The sequence below is a fragment of the Notechis scutatus genome, chromosome Z (assembly GCF_049901735.1).
Source record: "Notechis scutatus isolate UNSWTSFEM ecotype Mainland chromosome Z, rNotScu1.2, whole genome shotgun sequence".
Classification (NCBI taxonomy): domain Eukaryota; kingdom Metazoa; phylum Chordata; class Lepidosauria; order Squamata; family Elapidae; genus Notechis; species Notechis scutatus.
The window spans coordinates 79,846,780-79,862,719 of record NC_142025.1 but is presented as its reverse complement, the minus strand read 5'-3'; the positions used below and the strand labels follow the sequence as shown (position 1 = coordinate 79,862,719).

At 36.5% G+C, this 15,940-nt stretch overlaps 1 protein-coding gene across 2 annotated transcripts in view; it reads left to right on the top strand.

Annotated features, from left to right (window-relative positions):
- Positions 1 to 6,732: 6,732 nt before the first annotated feature.
- MOCOS (molybdenum cofactor sulfurase) overlaps positions 6,733 to 15,940 on the top strand; it is a 60,235-nt gene continuing 51,027 nt past the window's right edge. Inside the window, exons 1-5 of one of the 2 annotated variants that reach the window (XM_087947119.1) lie at positions 6,733 to 6,870; positions 10,987 to 11,076; positions 12,034 to 12,100; positions 13,627 to 14,265; positions 15,415 to 15,491. In XM_087947119.1, the coding sequence (XP_087803245.1) occupies positions 13,799 to 14,265; positions 15,415 to 15,491 (544 nt within the window). In that variant the 5' untranslated portion in view covers positions 6,733 to 6,870; positions 10,987 to 11,076; positions 12,034 to 12,100; positions 13,627 to 13,798. Of the gene's footprint in view, positions 7,086 to 10,986; positions 11,077 to 12,033; positions 12,101 to 13,626; positions 14,266 to 15,414; positions 15,492 to 15,940 lie in introns of both variants that reach the window. The other variant, XM_026678307.2, reaches the window with a different exon arrangement.

The window sequence follows — 15,940 nt, the reverse complement described above, 5'->3', positions numbered from 1 at the left end:
ATTAGGAAGAATTTTCCTGACAATAAAACTTGCCAACTAACAGAATTGGTTGCCTTATGAGGTAGTATACCTTGACCATCACTAGAGGTCTTCAAAACTTTAATGGCTAAGATCTTAAATACATGTAGCCCTCGACTTACAACATTTCATTTAATGACTATTCAAAATTACAACAGCATTAGGCTTCCGGTTTGAGCTTCTTCGGCGACAGACCGAAACCTCGTCTCTGCAAGGCTTCGATCCGTGCTCGCTGCTGGAGCGCCCCAAGCCGGCTGGTTTCAGGGCTAAGCCACCCCATAGAGGTGGTGAAGAAGTGGGAGACTGCCTGCAGGGTCGAGGAGAGCCACATCTCTCCTCCCCAGCTGGCCATTACTCCCTTTCTCGAAGGCGGCTGTAGCGGTGGTCAGAAATTGCCACCACAAAGAACTCGACCGGAAAAGAATGTGCAGGAGGAAGATAAGAAAGATAAAGTTTTGGTTGACCGGGTCAAACAGCAAAAGCAACAAATAAGGTACCCTGGAATTGAAACTATTAAAAAAAAACAATAACATTGTTCCCTAAGAAGATTTTTAAGCTGCGAAGGAGAGAGAAAAGGGAAAAGATTTGGTTTCTTTTTCTCCTTTTCCTATACTGACAGCTAAGAGACTTTGACATTAATAGGCATTTAATGCTGAAAATAAAAAGTCAAAGGGATAATAAAGATTTCTGGATAATCAAAAGCTTTTGAAAACAGGAAAGGAGAGAAAAAGAATAAAAGGACAGGATCTGGAAGGGAGGAGACTGCCTGGAATTAAAAAGAACTTACAGTAAAATCTCAACAAGACTTCCAAAAGATACATTCTAACTGAAATATCGCAACAAAAACCCCAGGAAGAGAAAGTGGAAAAAGAAATAATGGGACTATTTGGATTACTTGATGATTTCTGGATTTTTGGTTATTGTATTTGAATGACTAAAATCAACTGGGTGGTTGTTTAAAACTGTTTAAAATGGCTCCACTTTTAGAAGAACTGAAAATGGAACTTAAAAAGTACAAAGAAGATGCACAAGAAGGGAGAGGCTCTTTTGGCTTCGTATTTCAGTTTTTGGAAATGGAGATTTGGAACTATGAGAAACAACAAGAAATGCCTGCAGAACAAAAAGATTGCGACAAAGAAGAAGCCATCTTTAATGAACAAGTAATCTTAGATGAGGGGAAAAAAGGAAAGGGGAGAAAGAGAATGGAAAGTTTAAGATCGGAAAAAACAATTCCCCCCCCAAAATAGAGTGAAAAATAAGTATAAAATCAGAAAGCAACAGAAGAGGGAAATGCAGAAGAGAGAATTAGAAGTAGAGAGACAAGGGGGTAAAAAGGGAGGGAGAAGATGAGAGGGAAGAAAGAAAGGAAAAGAAGTTATAAAGGACAGAAACAAAATATAGAGAAACAGGGTCTATTTAGAGATAATGGGTGAAAATTTAATGGAAAAAGGGATTCTGCAAAGGTACATAAGATAGTATTGTTATATTAGAAACAGAAATAATTTTAGAAAATATGAAACAATGTATGATTAAAATGTTTGATAAAATAGCTATAATAATTCAGTGGAATGCTTGTCAATAAATAAATGTAACAAAATGAATATTTAATGATTTACAAAATATATGTGAAGAGAAATAAGGGAAAATTATTTTTTTAAAGAAGTATGATATTTAATTGAAAAGAAGTGTTAAAGATGTTAAGATTTTAATGATTATTAATGATAGAACTGAATTGAAATGGAATGAGGGTTTATAATTACATATATTTATAATCCTTTCTTTTTTAAAAAGAATATAGCTGTGTATTATAAGAATCTACCAAGCAGAATTCGATTGGAAGTTATGTATTATGCATTATATTGGTCATAACCTTAAGGTATATACTGAAGTTTAAATAAGAGTTGAATGGATGTAATTAAAAGATATAAAGGTGTCATACTCCAATTAGTAACTACAGGAGAAAATTTGTTTAATGAGAAAAGATAATATGAAATTGAAGCAGAACAGACAAAAGTATAAATATAATGATTTGAATTGAGATGGTATAATCAAAATAAATTGAGAAAATTAAAAGAGGGGGAAAAACTATTTAGAAAATGTAGAATAGTATAAGATATGGAATAGAACACAAAAAGGAGCATGAAATTGAGTTTTGTGTCTGTATTAAGAAGTTCAACCCGGGACCATGCTATTTTCAAAAAGATGTTTTATTTGTATTTTGTATGTGTGAAAACCCAAATAAAACTTTATTTTAAAAAAATTACAACTATTTTTCACGCTTACGACCGTTTCAGCATCCCCATAGTCATGTGATCAAAACTCTATATTATTAAGTTTAGTGATTATTAAGTTTAGTGTAGTGATTCACTTAACAATTGTGGCAAGAAGGACATAAAATGAGGCAAAACTCACATAACAAATTTCTTACTTAGCAACATAACTTTTGGGCTCAATTGTAGTCAAGGACTACCTGTACTTTAGCCAATTCCCTACCAAGTAGAAGCTGGAGTAGATAACTACTGAGGTATCTGCTAATCTAGGATTTTAAATATTTAAGGTAAAGTTACAGTTAGGCTTAGATGCTCTGGAAGTCTATGGTTACATTTAGAGTATCAAGGGGAGATTTGTAATTAATAGTACCCTTATAGTTGAAAATAACCAACTATATTGAAAAGAAAAAACTAGGACTTATTGTCTATCATTTTAAAGAGCAGGACATAAAATGATGGATTTAAGTAATAAGAACACAGATTCTGACTGGATTTTGATACAAATTTTCTAGCAGTTTTAACAATTATGTGCCTTGTGTCCTTTAATTTGGATTCCTGTATAAAGCAGAATGTTGCCTGGGTCCTGAATGCTGTGATTCTCTTCTGTTGGAAGAAATATCCATCTAGGTTCAGTTCCAAGTGGGGAGAGACACTGGAAACATGGAGGCAGATTGTAAAGATGGTTTATTGATGAACAGGACCACATGGGCTTAAAATCCTGGTGCAGCTAAACACATGGAGTGGAGAGTGAGTGTTATTTATACCCTCTCTTGGGCTTTGAACTTGAGCTTCCTGTTCCTGTGGCAAGGGCATATATTCTATTGGCTGATGTAATGAAGGGGCTTGGTTGTGCCATGTGGTGAGCTCTGCTAATAGATAATCCTATTATGTCCAGGAGGGTCATGTCTTAATCCTGTCACCCTGGAGCTGAGGTATTTGGTTTGGAGATAGGCTGGCCCAGTCCTCAAAAATATCTGCTGGGGGCAGGGAGCTACAGGGACCTGATTCCATCTCCCTTAAGATTTCTATTTCTCTTTTAGGGGAAATATTCTGCCTTTTTAATATTTCCTAAAATATTTCATTCTTCTAAGAGGGGTGGGTGCTAACTTTTTTCACTTCTTCTCCACAGGGAGCATATCTTTCCTAAATTTCATTCTTTACTTGCACCTTATATTTGAATTCTATTTCTTTTTTAGATCCTAATATATTTTTTTAGCATCTCATTGATTAGCAATGACCAATTAGAATTATTTTACTCTTTCTTTTTTTCTCTCTGTTTCTTTGGGCTTTTACATAAAAGTTCCACTGGCACCTATATTCTTTGTCATTTCCCAAATCCTCATCTGAGTTTTTATATAACATTTCACTAGATTTTTTTTTACAATGATATATTTAAAGTGTTTAGTTTTATATGTAAAGATAGTAGTGGCTAATCTTGACATCACAAATAAATCCAGCCTTGATCTTAAAATATAGCTACTCTTACTCCTCTCATCAATGACTTGGGCATTGTTTGAATTATAAAATATCAGAGCTTGTCAATCAAACAGAGGGAATCTTTCATTTATATTACTTTGTAGTAAGAGCCTGGAAGATGATGATCATTCATTGGCTAAAAATGAATTTCTTCCCAGAGGGACTGACCCGTCTAGTACTGACTGATAACTAATGGCAACTTCAAATCTCAACAAATAAATGCTCTGTCTTACATATTGGCAAAAAAAATCAGAAAATAAAATACAAGCTGAATAGTCAAGATCTTGTTGATGACCCAAGCTCTGTAAAGGACCTTGGAATACTCACCTCTAATGATCTAAGTGCTAGAGCACACTGCAACTACATAGCCAAAAAGGCATTAAGAGTTGTTAACCTAATCCTACGTAGCTTTTTCTCTGGTAATATCACACTACTAACCAGAGCATACAAAACATTTGCTAGACCAATACTCGAATACAGTTCATCAGTCTGGAACCCACACTACGTATCTGATATTAGCACAATTGAGAAAGTCCAGAAATATTTCACAAGAAGAGTTCTCCACTCCTCTACTCGCTGTAGAATACCTTATGCCACCAGACTTGAAATTCTAGAACTAGAAAACCTTGAATTACGCCGTCTTCGGTCTGACTTAAGCATGGTATACAAAATCATACATTGCAATGTCCTACCTGTCAATGAATACTTCAGCTTCAACCATAACAACACAAGAGCACACAATAGATACAAACTCAAAGTAAACCGCACCAAACTTGATTGCAGGAAATACGACTTCAGCAATAGAGTGGTCAATGTCTGGAATACTCTACCCGACTCTGTAGTTTCTTCCCCAAACCCCAAAAACTTTAACCTTAGACTGTCTACTATTGACCTCACCCCTTTCCTAAGAGGTCTGTAGGGGCGTGCATAAAGCGCACCAACGTGCCTACCGTCCCTGTCCTATTGTTTCTCTTATTCTTTTATTTTTCTTATATGTAACCATTTCATGTATTCACAACTATGTATACATTTATACTTATTATCTTGTAAACAATTGGCAAATCAAATAAATAAATAAATAAATAAACTACCCTTTCCCCTGGAAACAGGCAATAGACCACAAGCTGGGCTCTTATGGGCTTTCACCAGTATTCTTAATGCCCCTAGGCTTTGACCAAGCAAAGCAAATAGTAATCAATAGAATGAAGGACATGGAGTTCCAAGAACTAAACAGGTTGACTCGCCACAGCAGGTACAGAATTAAACGGAGTGTGGGAGTCAGCAAGATATCTAAATGATCTGATCTTCCCAAAACAAAGAATAGCATTCTTCAGAGCCAGATTTAATATTCTCCCATCAGCATTCCTTCAGGGAAGGTATAAGAAAACATCAATAGCAGAATGGGTTTGTATATGTGGTAAAGGAGAAGTTGAAGATAGCTCACATGTTTTATTGTACTGTGAGTTATACAGAGTATATATGTCATTGTATATTCTCCCCTTACTGGAGAGATTGCCAGGGAGGGCAGACAATTTTTATGTAGACTTTCTCCTCCAGGATTCAAACCCAGTTATTACGCGTGCAGTGGCAAAATTCTGTGTTCCTGCAATGTGTACTAGAAAAAAATTGGTTACAAAAGTATAGCTGTCAATTTGTGGCAATTTTTGGAGATAGAACAAATTTTGGAAAATGATATTTACATACATACTTATTGACTCTCCACTCATATAAACCAGGGAGTGCCCCTAAGTGTTTGAGAACATGTATTTTCTTAACAGATGTGTTTATTCACTATTAACGTATTACAATGTGTCAGTATTTTTATGTATATTGTAAATAGTGATGTCTATTGCTGGTCTAAGACTGTAATAAAATTATATTTATTCATATTACTTTTCTGATCTTTGAAAATATTATACTGCAAATAACCTGTCAAAATTAATATGAGATTTGTTTTCATGTGTGGAAAGGGAATTTCACGAAGGCAGTAATGTCACAAAAAAACAGGAAAAGCCCAAGGGGAACATCAGGCCAGCCAGAAAACAAACTTACATAGGAAAAGGAATCAAATAAAAAGTATTAAAGAATCCCTACAGACAAAAGCCTGAGTAATTAAGAAAACTAGACAAATAGAAAAAAGGAAACAAATGATAATTCAGAAAATTACAGAAAATTCAGAAAATTATCCTGTGCCTTACAAGCACAGGACATACCAAATAAGCAAAACAGACAAAAGACACAAAATATAAATTACAAAAGGGACAAAAAGTTCTCCGCCTTCCTGAAAAATAAAAAGATCCAGCTTTCAAGCAGTTGTCCGTATCCTTGCGCCGGAGCTCTGCCAGCAGGAAAATCGAATCCTCGAAAGAAAGGCATTTTGGCACCTTTCAACACATGCATGTCTGTACATGTTAACCAACTATTCTTTTTTTTTAAAAAAAAATCTTGTTAGGGGACCTAATTTAAGTTATTTATTAACGATACACTTACGTAATTTACCGTATCTAGAACATAGTGAAAGCAACTACAAGTTATTGAGAAACTGAAGGTCGTTGGTAATGTACATTCTCACACATAACAATTAAATTTGATATACAGTAACACCAGCATATTAGCATGTCTGTGCCTCCTACTTAATGCTGTTTATGTCAAGCACACACTGAGATACCATCTCCATACACTCTTTCAAACTATGCTTCATTTGCAAATGAGAGTCAGAGGAAGATACAGTTCAGCGATAAAAGGGCTAAAGGACTTTCCTCATCCTGCTTCAGCAGCAAGACAAAAACTCTTATAATGCAGCTTGTGTTGCAAACAGAATTCTACAAAGGGATAACATTGAAATAATTAAAAGCGCTGTTTGAGATTTGTTTGTTTGTTTATATTGTGGTTTCATTTTTGGAAATTCGGTTCTAAAGCAGTAGCTTTTTCCTCCTCTCCCCTTCTCAAATTCCACGAACTCAGCGATACTCTCTGTTCTGTCAGTAAACACTGCAATCAGAGTTACCTAATTCGCTGATCTGGCGAGAAAAAACAGATTTTTCAAGGAGTATTGCTATCTCTGTGGGCGATGCCAGTGGGAGGAGCCGGGCCTCCGGCCTCTCCTGTAAGCTGATATTTAATTGAGTTGCTTTCTGTGGTAAACAGTTATTGCTCGTTCCTTGTTTCGAGAAAGGTTTTTAACTGCAATGGCTGAGGATCCGTGGGAAAAATTGTTGTCTTTCCAATCTTTTCAAAGCAAACTCCCCTCGGGTGCTGCTTATGGTTACGGTAGAGAGGATCTGCAAAGGTTGTGCCAGAGGGAGTTTCCCAGACTAGGAGGTAACGTGACATGTGGTGGAGGTGGCAGCAAGACGGTTGGTGGGAGAAAAAAAAATGGGACAGGGAAGAGGAAACAAGAGTACTGACTCTGCGGTTGTTCCTGTGTGAGCGCTTACTCTACTTTGTGACCACAAAGGTTTTGAAGAAGGAAATATTATATTTCCACATTTATTTTAAAGAAAAAACCAAGTGAATGAGAAAAGGTGGTCAAATAGTAAATCTCAATATGTCTGTCTTACATTTGAGTCTGAAAAGAAAGCGGCTGTTCAGTCAAAATAATTTTCACCTCTTGAGCTTTCTTACACCGGGATAGTAAGGTTAGCAGCTGATTTGCCTCCTAGCAAATGAACTGAAAGAGTACATTTACATCACTGAATCTAACCTCTGCCAGGACAATCTAAAAGTGTGCATCCTTGATAAATGGCTGACCACCTTTTCCTTAAACATTGAGTAGTTAATCTTTGTTTTGTTATCTTCATTAAAGAATTAGTTTATTATTTTTTCCTCTTTTTTTATTAGGAACTATGTAATTTGCTAATAGCTTGACTAGAAGAAAGCCTTGTTATAAAGAAGAGGAATATCATCTGCCATTTCTGGACCTCATACAGCCTGTAGCCCCCATTTTTATGATCTCTTAAGTCTGTTGAAAAAAGTTTAATTTCCAAATAATAAAATTCTCTACCCAAGACTTAAATAGCTATGCTGCATATGCAGGGGTAGGCAGTGTTTTATATTTCAGTTTCCCAATTCTTTGGACAGGTATGTTTGCAAGCAAAGGGAGTTCCTCTGTTATACACATTGCAGTGTCTGAGTAAAGAGATTACAGATTTGATCCAATAAAACTGTTTTCCCCTCATTTATGAGTTTTATGTGGTGCTACCTAGAAGTAACTTTCCAAAAGATTATCAACAGTTATCTCTTTTCCTTTTGTTATAGCACAAAACTATTAAATAAGGGGAAATGTCACAATACAACATTTTGCAAGTTCTGACTAAGAAACTACCTGCCTGAAGCACAGTAGGAGGTACCCAAGATAAACTTTGTGATTTGTTAGGAATGCCCCTCCTTTTTCTATCATGTTACAGTGGATGCTTTTCTGATTGCAAATTATTTAGCATTCTGCAAGACATATATTGCCTTTTCCCATATATTTTGCTGTTTCTTATTTTTATACCTTATATGTAATTATGCTGCCCAAACCAAATACAGTTTTAAATTTCACGAAGGAACTCATCTATCATGCACAAATGCAGTGAGTTCTTAAATTGGGTATAGTGACATATAGAAGCTGGTTTCTCTTCTTCTGTGCCAATGTAGTGTATTCAATAAAGTTTTACTTTTAGGAAACACATCTCTTTTGGGATTCTCTAGCTGGACAGCTGACAGAACCTTGTCCTTGTATTGTGGATTGCTTTTGGCCCTTTGCTTTGCCTTTAGAACTGCCATTTGTCTTGTGTCTGGACTCTGCCTGTGGACTCTTAGCCAGGTGGACTGGACTTAGAACCATAGACCTTGCCCCATGAGCGTGGTTCTATTCTGTGTCCTTTATTTGTAGTATAGGGGCTGTTGTTAGGAGGACTGAGGATGGCTGCCTTCAGGGTAGCGTGGGAGTGGAGTTTTACTGGTCATTGGAGGGCCGTTTCTTTGAACATTAATTGAAAGCAATAAAGGACTCTTTAGAAGTCTACCCTTAACTTGGCTTGACCACCTGGGTCATAACAGGCTCACTATAGCTTTAAACAGAATTATAGTTTACTTTTCAAATGTCCAGATCATACATTCTTCTCAATTAATGAAATTAATTGAATGCAGTCCCCAAATTATTACACTCTGAACACATCATTGCCCTGATGTGATCACTGGGGGAGGGGAAGAAAGGATATACCTGGTATTGAAATCTGCCAGAAATATCTAATAAGATAAAACTAAAATATTAAAAAAATAATTGCATGACAAGTCAGAATTAGTGGCTTATGTTTTTATTATATATTATACTATTATATTAAATTAAAAAGGCTAATGGATTCCCTTTGGAATTGCATCATTTGTTGCAAATATCTTTTTGGACATTTTCATACACATAATGTTATTTCATCTAGTTCTACCTGTGAGGGGTGGGGCGAAGGTTGAGATTCCCCTCCTCTCTCCCTCTCTCTTTCTCTCTGTGAGAGAATGACTTTCTTTAATGCCTTGATTTTATTTTTGCTGACTACAATTATGAAGAATATACTTGGTTGGAGAGGTTTTGGGGGCACAATTGACAGTTCATTTTCTGAGAGGGGTCCTTCACATTTATTAAGCCTCTCCCTTTGGGGGCTTTGTTATGACATATTCTTCAGAATGAAAGGAGACTGATCCTGAAGCTGAAAACAAATTTCTGATTCCTGGAATGTGCTTGGAAGGACGTGCTTGGAAGAAATCTATTATTAGCCAATTTCCCCCTTTCAGAAGCACCATGAATTTCCACCCACTGCAACTGTCTTGACATGAATCTGCAGCATTCAGCCAGGGGGCTTTCTGCAACAGCGTAAAATGTCTGTAAGACAGCAGGAGCTTTGGTATTCTAGCTCCCTGCATGCATGCAAAGAGCAGTGGGTCATATTCTGCTTCTTGCCAGGGGAAACATCACGTTTGCCCCACCAACCTTTCCAGTTTCCATTTAAGCTGAGCTGGCAGGACTGCGTCCAATGGAAAGGCAGAGCTGGGATGCGTAGCTACTTGTCCCATACTGTGATATCCCTTGATAAATTCACCTTGAACAAGAGTGTGTGGGAGGAATATTGACAGACCACTGATGGGAGAGGAATACCAGTGGAGGTCCTGCTCAGGATAAATGCCCATAATGGGTTGACTACAGTGCCCCCCCCCAGTGAAGTGGGTGCAGCCATGTGCTTTCAGTTAATCATCCTAGACCTGTCAAGCCTCTCTTCTCTGTATTAGGCCTTCAAGTGCTGAAAGTCTGCTATGTTATCACCCCTAGTCTTTATTAGCCATACTTAGCCATTCCCTCACTCATTTAGCTCCAAACTCCTTATTATCTATTATTTACTCTACCATATTACCTACTTCGAAACCATTCCCTTATTGATGCCACCTTAGGATTGCATTAACTTTTTTGGCAGCTGCAGCACATTGGTAGATAATACTTGCTACTCCTGGATCCTTCTCACAGTTGTTACTGGTTATTGGTACCACTTATTCTATATCTGTGGATTTGGTGTTTCTCATCATTTAATTGCATTTTGTTGCACTTTGAGTGTTAACTATTCCCTCTAGCTTGGTGTGATCTGCAACTTTGATAGGTACCCTTCTATCTCCTTATCTAAGTCATGGGTGTCAAACTCTCAGTGTCACATTGCCTTCATGTGATGTATTGTGACATTTTCCCCTTCGTGGAGCTGGGGTGGCTATGGTCTGAGCGTGACGTATCTTGCCTGTTTGACACCCCTGATCTAAATCTTTGTGGCCATGATCTATTAATATGTCTCATAATTAGTCTAAATGACTAGTTGGATATTAAAACTTATGATTGTACAACTTGCAGAAGCAATTTACAAGACAGGCACCATTGCTCTATATTTCTCAGATTATGGATGATACTCAATTTAGATTTTTAGTCTTCAAAGTAATCTTTTTAGAATGGATAATAAATTGCACATTTTCACTACAGTACAGATAATAAATTGCATATTTTCACTACAGTGCAATGATTCTTAAATTAGTTTGTCTTTATTTTATTGCAGTTGTGTTATTCTCTATTGAATAATAAAATATGTTCAAAAGTATACATTTTAATTCCCATTTCTTTCCTGTAAAGCAATTTGGGGGGAAATTGCTTAGATTGAAATTGACTGAGGGAAAAAATTGGTAGTATAATGTATTTTCATCTTTTCTGTTGTAGAAGTCACTTATCTTGATCATGCAGGTGCTACTCTCTATCCAGAAAGTTTACTAAAAGCCTTCACTGATGACCTCAGTACAAATGTTTATGGTAAAGTGAAATTAAACAATATAATAAAAAAAATCCAAGGCATTTCAAGGTTTTATTCTAAGTTAGGTTTTGTTTATTTATATATAAATAAAATAATTAAGGCTTTGCTTCTATTAGGTGGTTTTCCAGATTGTTTTTTAAAATATGCTTATTTATTTAATTAAATTAAATAGAAAAATAAAAACGAAGGAAAAACGAAAATGACAAAAAACAAGATGTTAAGTGGTTCTCTATTCTCTATGTCCTCCATCTCTCTCTCTCTCTCTCTCTCTCTCTCTCTCTCTCTCTCTCCATCTCTTTCTCTTTCCTGATATCTTTGTATGTGTCCATGCATTACAGTAATAGATTTGTATGAATAATGTATATAATAGGATCTCCAGTTATGGAGATGAAATGGGAAAACAAGCTCAATAGCTATACCCTTCCTACCATAATAATTTGTCAGAGAATATTTACAGGAGAAATAATGATATTCTGAATAGTAATCTTGTAGAATCTGATACAATTAAGAGTTTCTGATTTTGAAAAGCACTACAATCGTATTTCACATTGGAAGGAAGGGGACAGCTTCTGCTTTATCCTTAAATCATTTTCTAATATTTGGCAAGAATTAGAATTCAGTTTTTTAGAAGGTCATAATAATAGTGGTATGATGACAGTTTCATAGGATAATATAATTTACTATCTCATAATTTTATTATATGGTTGTGCTGGATTTTAATATGAAAAAACATGAGGTTCCATTTTCCCCTCGGTAATCTCTGGCTTTGGGCTGGACAAGCACATCATATAGGTTTGTTCTGTGGAAGAACCAGAGGAGCAAGTGTTCCCTCTTGGGGAGAAAAGCAAGATAAATATAAAAATGAATTAAGTGTAAAAATACTGGAATTAAAATTTAGACTAATTTCACAAAGAATGAAGTGTGTTTTCATGAATCACTGTTTTTTTTTAATCTAGGAAATCCTCATAGCCAGAATATCAGCAGCAAACTCACATACGATACTATTGAACATGTTAGATTCAGGTAATGTAATTCTTATTTTATGTGCTAGATGTTTTGTTTCATGTTTGCTTTTGGGTGCTTTTTTGCACCCTATATTTTGTATATGCTAGAAACATTATCCAAAGTATTATTATATGGAAGTAAGGATAAACATTATATATTAGTGATATTTTCTTTTAGTCCCCCTGATCTGTTATTGACTAAATAACATTTTAATGGTAGGAAAGCTCTTCTAACTCAGTTTTGTCTCCAGAAGACAAGGTTAGAGCTGAATCTAAAGCTTCCAATCTATAGTTATTGCTCAAAAGCCTATGATGCTTGCTTGGTGCCCCCCTGCGATTGCTTCTGTACACTCCCACCACCACTGCCAGTTGCGGCATATCCCCCACCCCACGATCATTTCTTCATGCCATCGCTGCCAGTTGCCTGGCACACGATGGCCGCACAATGGCATGCTGCCCCCCCAGTCTGTTGCCGATTACTCACTGCTGCCTGTTCCGATTGGCTGGTAGCTTCTTGTCTTGTGTAGCCAAAGGCTGAGGTCAAATGGTGTCTGAGCAAATGGGCAGGGATGAAAGCCAAGGGGTAAATGGCCATGGAGAATTGCTGGGGGAGGTGCAACAGTGGAGGAAAGTTAGCTGTGAATCAACTGAGGCAGGTGGCTAAGAGTGAAAGGGAGCATGGCCAATGGTGGGCGCCCAAACATAAACCCTGTCCAGCAGGATGCTATCCACAGGGCAAGCTCACAGTTGTTGGGAGTCAGGGAGCATATGCATGTTGACTTACAACTGTAATTGAACTTTGGCTGTAAATTATAGATATCTGCCCTTGTGGCTGTCTGCAATCCTAGCTCTCTCCATTGTGATCGATAAGCAAACAAAGCAAAACAGCTGCCTGCCAAAGACAGGTAGGGAGCTCCCCTCTGTACACAGAAGAGCTGGCCTGGAGAAAAGAAACATAGATTTTATGATGCAAGTTTTTTTTTTAATCTCCAGCCCAGTGCAGGAGTTCCTCTCTGTGCTCTGCACTGCAGACTCCAGTACTGCACTGAAGAAACTCCAGTGCCACTTATTTCCAAACACCATGACCACCCTGCCAGTACCATTGCGGAAAGCCTAGTTGCCACTGATCTTTGCTGCTCTGCACAGTTTTATAAGCTGTGTGTGCTGTGTGGCATTTCTGCCAATTCAAGGGCTGAAGAAAACATTATGGCAGTGAGGAAGAGCTCTAGCCTTCAGTATTACTTAATATCAAGTCAGGGGAATTTATGATCTCAGAAACACAAATTGAGAATTTCCTGGAAAAGCACAATTGACTTAATTTGTCTCCCATACTGCGGTAATTGTCTCCCATTATTTTTACTTTTGGCCTATCAATAACTGAACAGAACAGGGCATATTCTTACATTGCAATAATTAACAAATTTGGTAGCTATATATCTTGCCCAGTTTGATTTGATTTTAGATGCCTACTTAAGTTAAACAGAAATAATATAAAATGGAAACATAACTATTCAATTTGTTTGTGATTCTGTGTTTATTTTACAGGATTCTACAGCACTTCAATACAACCATTGAAGACTATACTGTCATTTTTACTTCAGGAAGCACTGCTTCATTCAAACTCATTGCAGAAGCTTTTCCTTGGATACCTGAAAACTTGGGGAAACCCGGCAGTCGATTTTGCTACCTTACTGATAACCATACATCTGTGGTGGGCATGAGAGTGATCACTACTGCAAAAAATGTCATATTTGTTCCAGTAAAACCAAAGGATATGTTATCAGGAGGAAATACTGTGAAAGAAAAAGACAATGATTGCAGTACACCACATCTCTTCTGTTATCCTGCTCAGAGTAATTTTTCAGGAGTCAAATATCCACTTGCGTGGATAAAAGAGATACAATGCGGAAAACTCAGTCCCATTGAGGTCAAAGGGAAGTGGTTTGTGCTTTTGGACGCAGCATCTTACACCAGCACTTCTCCCTTAGATTTAAGCATTCATCAGGCAGACTTTATTCCTTTATCATTCTATAAGATATTTGGATTCCCCACTGGCATAGGTGCATTGCTAGTAAAAAATGAAATTGCTTCTTGCTTGAGGAAAACCTTCTTTGGAGGAGGAACTGCTGCTGCCTATTTGGCAGAAGAGGATTTTTATTCACCAAGACAATCAGTGGCTGAAAGGTAATGTTAAAAAATAAAGGTAGTCCTTGATTTACAACAATTCATTTAGTACCTATCTGAAGTTACAAGGACACAGAAAAAAGTAAGTTATGATGATTTTTCACACAACTGTTGCAGCATCCCCATGGTCACATGATCAAAATTCAGATGTTTGGCAATGGACTCATATTTATGACTGTTGCAGTGTCCCGAGGTCACATTCAACTTTCTGACAAGCAGTCAATGGGGAAACTAGATTCATTTAACAATTGTGTTACTAACTTAACAACTGCAGTGATTCATTTAACAACTATGGCAAGAAAGGCCATTAAATGAGGCAAAATTCACTTAACCTCTCTTAGCAACAGAACTTTTTGGGCTCAATTGTGGATACAAGGACTACTTTGTTTCATTTAAATGTTTTTATATTACTTGACTTCCTAGTGACTGGCTCAATTTAGATACCAAATCTGATCCAAGCCATAATCCAAAGAACAAAGACAATACTTCTCATCTATTTATTTATTGAATATTAGACATACAGAATGCATGATTGGAAATGATCTTAATGATAAATCTATTTGGCAAGTCTTGCAGAGATTATATGAACTCCACTTTTTAAAAAATGGATTGATAAATCACAAATATATATTTATATGTGTAATAATGCTTCAATGTGTTTTTCATTAATTCTTTTTTATGAATTTGACAAATTAGCTTGCCTTTTCAATGTATAAGGTTGTCCAATTTAAAAGAACTCTAGACTGCTTATAATAACTTGAAAACCAGATAAAACATGAAACAATTCATATTTTAATTAGCAACTAAGTACAATTACTCTACTTCTTAAAAATATCTCAGAGTTGGACTCCCTCAGATTATTGGTCCTAACATCTGCCAGTATTTTTGAAAGACCAGCAGAATCAGAGCTGTTTGGATTTTGAGGGTTAAACTATTCCATAGGATAGAGTTCACAGAAAAGGTAAACTTCTTGAGTCCCATCAGAACACATTGTTTGATAAAAAAAAGAACTGCAACATGCATAAAGTCTCTGTGAGATTTAGTGAACTTCATTTACTATTTGTCTATTTTTAGATTATATTTCCTAATAAATACAAGAAATGGAAACAAATTGTAGTTTAATATTTTACTTGTTTGTACTTTATGCAGGTTTGAGGATGGGACAGTTTCATTTCTTGATATTATTGCAGTAAAGCACGGATTTGATGTTTTGGAAAAAATAACAGGTAGGATTGTGCTTCTCAGTAGAAATGTAGTCCACAGCATGCAGCCTAATCGCTGGCCAATCAACACCTTGAAGACACCAGTTTTTAGATCATCTACTAATGAGACATTGGAAGAAACAGCTGTGCCTTTCATTCCCTAAGGGTTAACACCTCTGCTTCTTTCTGCTTCTTATGGTACCTCTGAGTATAGTTTTCAACTAGCTCATATAACATCATTTGAAACAAAAGCATTGGTGAAATTTGATAAAGTTCTCACAAAAAAGTTGAAGCTCTGTCTTTGATTTTTAAATCTTTGTTAAGGTAAATAATCCCTAGTTGATTTAGGCTTCTTCATAGAATTTAACTTCCAGACCCCTTATCTTGGTTGCTCTCTTCTGCATTCTTTCTAGGTCCTCAACATCTTTTTAAATTGTGCTGACCAGAATTGGATGCAGTGTTGCAAATGTGGC